Genomic DNA, 8,564 nt, shown 5'->3' on the forward strand with positions numbered 1-8,564 from the left:
AAGAACCACGTGGGAAAGAGCCTAGGCAGACTGCTTAAAGGCTCACTTTCCCAGCTGTTCCCCAGAAAAAGTGAGAACGTCCCAAATGGGAGAGGGAAGCAGTAACTTACACACAAGGGCGGGAAGACGTCGGGGTGAGCCTGATGGAAATTAGGCAGCTGTCCAACAATGAGAAACACTCCTCGTCTCCTTCTGCCCTTAGTGATAACGGGGTGCGGAGATGCCCTTGGGGGAGGGCTGCCAGTTTGCCAGAACTGTGTGCAGAGGCCAGGCGAGTTTGACTAGCCAAGCGTGACTTTGAAAAGCCACCTTTGAGGCTGTCACCAACAGTGACCGCAGGCAGGTGCCCCCAGAACTCTGAGAGTGTGACAAGTGCAAGCAATCCGTGGTGGCCGAGAGCAGGTATTTTAGAGTCACTCAAAGATGCCAGAGTGGCTCTCAGACCTGTGGATAACATAACACTGCACTTCCCTAAGTTTTACTGGTCCAGGGTGTTCTGAAAGTCTGCCTGCAAGGATGCTCCTAAAAAAAGAATTCCGTGGACCAGTACCTTTGGGAAGTCCTGCATGCCTCACTCCTCTTCCAAAGGCCCAGCAGCCTGTAGAAGGCTCTAGATTGACCTGCAGTGAAGAATTCTATTTGTGTTTAACACGGCCCTCCCCAAAGGTCTATGTCTGGTCATCTTTTGGGAAGCCCTGCATTGATCTCTAGAGGAAGCACCAGCCAGGGGTGAGTGGTCGTGCTTAGCGGGGGAGGTGTGTCCGTGGGAAGGGTGAAGGAGATAAAGGGCTCTTGCCATGTGGAGGAGGCCTCTCTGGTGGTTCTCTGTCACGCTCCTTTACCTTCATTGAGCATTTTAGATGGTTCTTCCCTGTGTCTCCCTCACGAAGCCCACAGCCCCTGATTCTTCCCCTTCATCATCCTCTCTAGCCCCTCTACTAGCCCCTGACCTGTATCTTCAACGGTTCAGACTCCATCCATTCTTTGTGGAGCTCGGTGGGATCTATGTCAAGTCCAAGTTCAATGTCTCCCTTTGGCAGTTTGCTGGGAGTACTATAAATAATTGTTGTCATAATTATTCCTGATTAGTATTTTTACACCTAATAAAGTCTCAAAGGGAGGGCGTTTACTTGGTCTAGGGGAGGGGCACCTTCCAGATGACTTGCCAGCAATTAAAGCAGCTTGTTAGTCGGAGGCCCAGGACGGCCGAGGACAGCTGGAGAGCTCTTCTTTGCAAGCAGCTCTGGTTAACATCAACGAGGAAAGCTCTTTGTAAACACATGAATAATTGATCGTCCCGCGCTCACATAGCTACCGAGGATCTGAGCCCGTATGACTCATTTGAGAGCCATCCCTGTCGTCTGGATGCCATAACATTGGAGGAATGATGATCGTTTCTTGGAGATTCTTCTGTGGCCAGAGTTGCCAAGACCAAGGCTGTAATGGTTTGTTATGATGACCTTTGTTATTCCATTAGGCTCAATTGCTTTAAAAAATGATGTGTGCATACTTTCGGAACGTTTTTACCCTTTACGTTGACCTGACATCATAGTTTATATTACAGAATGTATTAATGACAGAGGAGTGTTTTCATGTCCCAAGGACAAATTTTAACAACCATAATCTGCCCTTAGTCATCATAAATATAAATGTATTGGTCAAACAGATCTCGTTAATGTGGCCAAGATAAATGCAAGCCTATATTTTAAGGCAGCTGAAGTCCTAGAGAATATTTTTGGAGCTTTTTGTGGGGCTAAGAGATCTTGTATAGTGCTATCAGAAGGCTGAGAAAATTAACATGTTTCCCCCTCTAGTTTGGCGTTGGACAGATATTAACGTCTTGGGGATGTCAAGTAAGATTGCTCACATAGTTTCTGGACACCGTTAATGCCTGGTGGGGTGAATCTTAGTTCTTAAAGCTGTATTCTCACTATGCTCTCAGGGCTTTTGGAAAGAAAGAAAATACAGATTTCAAGTCTCCACCATGTGTTGCTCAACCGTATTTCCCTGTATCACACGGTGTCTTCAAGTTTTAATTATATTAATCCTCCTGCCCCAACATCTTGTTTCCTGTGGGAGGAGGCCCTTTTCCACAGATGTGTGTCTGACGTTTTGCATATTCCAGTTGGCAATCCATATGTTGGCAGATGGTGTGAGCTGTACGACGGGTCAAATACTTTTCGTCTTCGTTACACTACGTTCAGAAGTGTGGGCCTTTATTGGCAGAATCCACGTTTCAAACTTCTCAGGCAGAAAATAAATGCTTGTTTTAAGAAACCCTGTTTAATCATGTTTTTATTTTGAACCATGAAAATTTGTTTCAGGCAGTAATGTCTCACATGCTACTCTCTGAGCGAGCAGACTGTTTATAGGGGTGAGTTCATCTCCCCCAGATTCGGTAAACACGGTACTATCATTAAACTCCATGTGGATTACAGTCACCTAGCAATGATTGATGAGCACTTCAGATAAAACCATTTACCCTTCTTACCTTAGAGGAATCTTCTAAGAAGGATCTTCCCTTCTCAATCTGCTATAGCCTTTGGCAAAAGCACATATTGGGCTTTGGAAATGTGACTTTTTGCCTGAAACTTTTCTACAGGGGATTGGATTATTTTCTAAATTTATTGGTGTGAGGACAGTGCCATGATAATCTCCTGTGTGGTCTAAACTTTTTGGTCTTAAGTGAGGCATCTACCCCCATGTTCATAGCAGCACTATTCCCAATAGCCAAAAGGACAACCTAAATGTCCATCAACAGACAAATGGGTAAACAAATGTGCTATATCTGTACAATGGAATGTTATTCAGCCTTAAAAAGGAAAAAAAGTCTGACACATGCTACAGCATGGATGAACCTTAAGGACACTATGCTCAGTGAAATCAGCTAGTCACAAAAGGACAAATACCGTATGATTCTACGCATACGAGGTATCTAAGGTAGTCAAATTCATAGAAACAGAAAGAAGAATTGTGGTTGCCAGGGGCTGGGGGAGAGGGGATGGTAGTTATTGTTTAATGGGCGCAGGGTTTCAGTTTTGCAAGATGCAAAGAGTTCTGGAGATGGATGGTGGGGGTGGCTGCACAACGTGAAAATACTTAACACTACTGAACTGTACACTTAAAAATGGTTAAGAGGGTAAATTTTAAGTTATGCGTATTTTACCACAATTTTAAAATAATAATAAAAAAGAAAAGAAAGTGAGGCACATGAAAGGCTTGGAGCTGAATTAATCCAAACTCTAAGACCCCTTCCTGGAAAGCCAGCCCAGGCTATAGCTGCTGACAGCACCTCAACCCCACCCAGAGCATCAAGAACTCTTCTCGCTGAGGCTAAAGAGAATAAGAAATTGAAATGGAATGTCTTTGAACTTGATCTTGATTGAGAGTGAGATAATTTAACTTCAGGCTTTCATTTCTTCTTTTCACTTCTTTGGATCTTGTAAGGGGATTAACGTTTGGATCTGGGACTCCCTGGTAATTTGATACTGAGAAGGTTAAGTTCAAGTGTAGAACGTCGTATTGTTGGCATTTCATTTTTGGGGTACTTTTATGATATCACAAATTCTGATATCATGATTTTACTGCCTAACCTCTGATAGGCTATGTTGGTCAATGTAGCTTGAAATAATTTGAGATGGAAAATTGAAGAGAAACTACCTTTTTTCTTCTTGACTACAGAAAGGCCTTGAAAAACATAATGTATCTCACTGACCCAACTCGGAAACTCATAGGAGAAGAATGCACACTGCCTGCCCAGGAAGATCTATAGTGGAGCAGTGGCTGGTTTGGGGGTGGAGGTTGACTCCCTCTCTGAAGATGTGGGACCCCTTCTGCTTGACGATAGGCATAATGATTGAGCACAATGGGTTCAAGGTACAAAAAGTTGAGTAATTTGGGGGCAGAGATTGTAACTTCCCTCAGGCTGCTTGAGTATTATAATCGCACTTATCCCCGACGCATCCAACGAAGGGGCATTAGTTTGTCTTGGCCCCTTCCCACTTCCTCTCATTCTCCTTCTCAGGAGAGAAATGCTTGGTAAACTTGGGTATAGCAGTTGAGTTCTGCTGTTTCTCCTCCCCCTTCCTTCCTGGGATCTTCCTGCCTTCAAGCTGCTGGAACTCAAGTCTCCTTGGTTCAAGTGGTGAGCTTGGCAGAAAAACCCTGTCCTAGTCGGGAGAGACCCGTAACTGCCCAGTGCTGTCTGAGGCTTGGTGAATAAATTTTAAACTGAGAAAAAAAAAAAAAAAAGAAATTCCATTGCCTCTATATTCCTAAACCACACCCTCCAGTCTAGCCTTTATCAGTAATAAAACAGATAATTTGACCTCAAAAAAAAAAATAGGACGTTTCATCTGAAACTATGTCCACACTCTTAATTGTGCTGTGCCTTTGTCAGGTGCCGTGAAGTCTGCAGAGAGAGTTCATCCACTGCACACTATTTAATCCTCCTGACAATCCAGTGAGGTGGGTGGATGGGAAAGCCTTTTGTAAGCTGTTTCAGTATTGTAATCACACTTGCCCCTAGTTGCATAACTCAGTGTCAGGGAGGTTTGAAAAGGTTAAGTAACTTGCCCACGTTATAGGTGATGGGCTAGAACAGAACTCAAGCCTTTTGATTTCTGGCAACGTGCTGCTAAAAATCTGTTAGCAAGAACTCATTCAAAGAGCGGTAGTATCTTCAACTGGAACCTGATTTAATCCTACAGTCTTGTTTTGATGTATTTGCTTATGACTTAATGAAGGGAACTTTAAGACCCGTGTGTGTAGGCTGCAGTGTGTATGTGAATCCCCTAAGAATTTTGCTCCGAGTGACTATTCCTGTATCTGACCCCCTGATATCCCAACTTGGCAGGTCTGTGGTGGGACCTAGGAATCCTCAGTTTTATAAGGGCCCCAGACTCTTCTAAACTCTTAACTGATTCCCTGCAGACTAAGTTCTCACTGATACCTTCTCACCCTGCCTTAACGTTGGCATTCTCTTTAATGGTGTGTAAAGAAATACTGGAGGGACAAATCCTGGCTTTCTTTGAGAGATGGAACTCACTAGAATGCATTGCGGTTTAACATGACGCGCCCACGTTGGGCGACGTGCTCACGCTAATCCAAACACGCATCCCCCACCCCTCAGAGGACCACAGAGCACCCACATCGGGATGCAACGGAGGACACCTGTGCCCTGAAAGAGAGCTGAGCCCTGAAGACACGACCTGGATGGATTAGTCAGTAACTAATCCTGAATTAATTAGGCAGGAACGGGCAAGGCTTGGGGCAGAACAATTGTGTACAGACGTGTGACAAATGCCTGTGTGGGAATGTATGCATGGGGGAATAATAAGAAAGTATGCTTTGTCAGAATATTTGCTTCTTCTAAAAATCAATTTGTGCCTTTTAATGAATCAACGAGTAAGAAGGAAGCCCAAAATACAGCATTAACAGCACAAAGAACATGGGAGTCAGTGGTATGGTTTTTGTGTTTGTCTGTTTGCTCTGTGTTTATTTTGTTTTCATTTGCGAGACAAGGTAAGGATTGGGAATGCTGGTGAGTGATTGCCACATTCTCTAAAAGCTCTGGGAGATTCTGTCTGTCAACTGGTTTTCCTCTCTTTCTACCTCCCAGCCAATATTCAGAGGAAACTCTTTTCATGTGAACTGGAAAAGATGAATTTCAAGCTTCATTGAGAGTTTGAAAACCTTAAATCCTTCTTGAAAATAACCTGCCTCTCAGGAATCTTTGGTCCCCAAAATTAGAAACCTTCTTTCTTGGGCTGTGGAATGGCTGCATTATTAACTATGATTATAGAGTCTCTGAATGGAAGGATGTAATAAATCTGAAAGTATTTGTTCTGGTTTGTGACTAAGCAAAACTGTATAATATTAAATCAGATGTTGCTATAAACATATGAAATGGCACTTTTTTTTCTTTCCAGCTTGGGGCATTGTGGCATGAAGCTGCTGGGAATCTAAAAAGAAATGTTTTTACATTCTTGGATACTGAGTCAGGTTTCTGCTAGGCTTTCTTCTTTCTGAGCATGAATGTTAAATAAAAGGGTTTCCGTTTAGATCTCTGTGTTTTCCCAGAGAGTTAGCAAGGCTGAGTAGAGGTGATCTTACTCTTTTCAGACTGTTCTATGGGGTGGAACGGAAGACCTGGGCTCTGTGTGTGTGTATGTGTCTGTGTGTCTGTGTGTGTCTGTTAGGTGGAAGGGACGAACGACATCCTGGTACCCTGGCATGTTTGGGTTGGAAGGAATCTTAGACACAAGCTAGTTCACAAACCTCCTCAAGACTCTGGGGAAAGCTGTGTTGTTGCCTCTGGTAAATGGTCGTACCGGCCTTCAGTTTCCACTTCAAAGTGGTGGTAACATCGCTGTATGGGGCACAAAACAATGAGAAAAAACTACAAAGAAGTCATGACATACGGAGTGTCAAAAAGTGGTTATAGTTTTGCTTGTGCTGGGGCTTAGGGGTAATTTTTCTTTCCACAGTTTCCAAGTATATTATTTTTCATAATGAGGAAAATAATTTGTATTAAAAACAAAACTGTAGCCTCAAAACGTTTCAGTATTTAATAACCACCCTTAAAAAGATGACTTGGCATATTGATAGCATTCTACAAATTGTTTAGAGCTGCACCACCTAACACAGTAACCATTAGCCATGTGGGGCTTCTGAAATGTGGCTGGTCCAGTGGAGATGTATGGTATGTGAGAGATACACACCTGATTTCAAAGACTTAGTGCAAATGAAAGAGTGCAAGATAGCTCAGCAATCATTTTTATAATGATGATGTGCTGAAATGATAACAGTTCGGAAATATTGGATTAAAGAAGTTATTTTAAAAAATTTATTTTATTGAAGTATAGTTGTTTTATAATGTGTTAATTTCTGCTGTACAGCAGCGATTCAGTTATACGTATATATGTGTCTATATTCTTTTTCATATTCTTTTCCATTATAGTTTATTACAACATATTGAATCTAGTTCCCTGTGCTATACTTTAGGACCTTGTTGTTTATCCATTTGTGTATAATAGTTTGTATCTGCTAATCCCACCCTCCCACTCCATCCCTCCCCCACCCCCCAACCCCCTTGGCAACCACAATTCTGTACTGTAGATAAGTTCCTTTATGTCATATTTTAGATTCCACATATAAGTGATATCATATGGTATTTGTCTTTCTCTTTCTGACTTACTTCACTTAGTATGATCATCTCTGGGTCCGTCCATGTTGTTGCAAATGGAAACAACCTAAATGTCCATCGACAGATGAATGGATACAGAAGGTGTGGTATAGATATACGACAGAATACTACTCAGCCATAAAAATGGATTAGATAAAGTATTAAAATTACTCTCACCTGTTTCTTTTTACCTTTTTAGCATGGCTACCAGAAAATTTAAAATTACGTATGTGGGCCTTGTATGAAAGAGAGAAGATATGCATTCCTTTTGACAAGATTGGAGGAGGCCTGGACCACACACATATAGTGAAGGCATTGCCACCTACTTGGTGGCATCTGAACATGGTGTTGAGGAAGGAGAGTGGCTGCTTAATGAGTATGAGGTGTCCTTTTGGGGTGATACAAAGGTTCTGGATCCATATAGGGGTGATGGTTGCACAATATTGTGAATGTCCTAGATATCACTAGGGTAAATTACCACACATACACACACACACACACACACACACACACAAATTACAAATGTGGTGTATGTTATACTTCTGTTTTCAGCGGGTGTTTAAAGTAAAGAGGTAGGGAGTATGGCTTTGCTTAAAATAGCATCTCCAGAAATAGAGAAAAAAGTGAAAAGAGGCAAGGATGGGCTGAAGACTGCTGGGAGCGGTTGGAACTCTTTTCTCTCTCCCTTTGGTGAAAATATTAGCATGTGTTTCAGTTTCCTGCCACCTTTGCAGTCCCCATCCCCCTACCTCCCCCCCCTTCCTGGAGGCCTCAGCTTCATGCGGTCCCTATCTCTTCACAACGCCTTCATCTTACGGTCCCTATCTCTTCACAACGCCTTCATCTTACGGTCCCTATCTCTTCACAACGCCTTCATCTTATTTATCTCATTCCACTTTTCCTCCACACTTGGCATGCTGCCCACTGCAGGGTTTCTCACGTAGATAACTCCTTCCCTAAAATTCCTCACAGTTATGTGGTGTTAGGGAATTAGGGATCCTGAGAGTTGAAAATAAAATAGAACACCCAGAGCCGGCTCAACAAGCCTCCTGCCTCCCAGATATTGTTGATGGAGAAAAATTAAAAGTCTTGTCTGTGCATCTCTGGAATCCAGCTTCTTAAGTGTAAAACCCATGAGGCAAAACTGATGTGTGGTGTCAGAAGTCGGGATGCTGGGGGCTGGGGGTGAGAGACGGTAGGCAGCGGTCGGGTTGGGGTATAGGAAGGGGCTTCTGGAGGTGGGAAACATTCTCATCTGGGTGCTGATTACCTCAGTACATCCACGTTGTGAAACTTGACTGGGCTGCCGACTTGCGCCCTTTTCCGAATGTGCATCACCCATCCATGCACAGCTAAACAAAAAGCAAATCACCCTGTG

At 43.1% G+C, this 8,564-nt stretch overlaps 1 protein-coding gene and 1 pseudogene across 1 annotated transcript in view; both read left to right on the forward strand.

The window, feature by feature from the left end:
* The window catches only part of MTARC1 (mitochondrial amidoxime reducing component 1), a 32,128-nt gene extending 23,842 nt beyond the window's left edge, over positions 1–8,286 (forward strand). Inside the window, exon 7 of the mRNA XM_060127239.1 lies at positions 7,386–8,286. Coding sequence (XP_059983222.1) covers positions 7,386–7,431 — 46 coding nt within the window. The 3' untranslated portion in view covers positions 7,432–8,286. The remainder of the gene's footprint in view (positions 1–7,385) is intronic.
* On the forward strand, positions 7,421–7,538 carry LOC132516622 (U6atac minor spliceosomal RNA; annotated as a pseudogene).
* Positions 8,287–8,564: the final 278 nt, after the last annotated feature.

Source organism: Lagenorhynchus albirostris, chromosome 2 (genome assembly GCF_949774975.1).
Source record: "Lagenorhynchus albirostris chromosome 2, mLagAlb1.1, whole genome shotgun sequence".
Lineage (NCBI taxonomy): Eukaryota > Metazoa > Chordata > Mammalia > Artiodactyla > Delphinidae > Lagenorhynchus > Lagenorhynchus albirostris.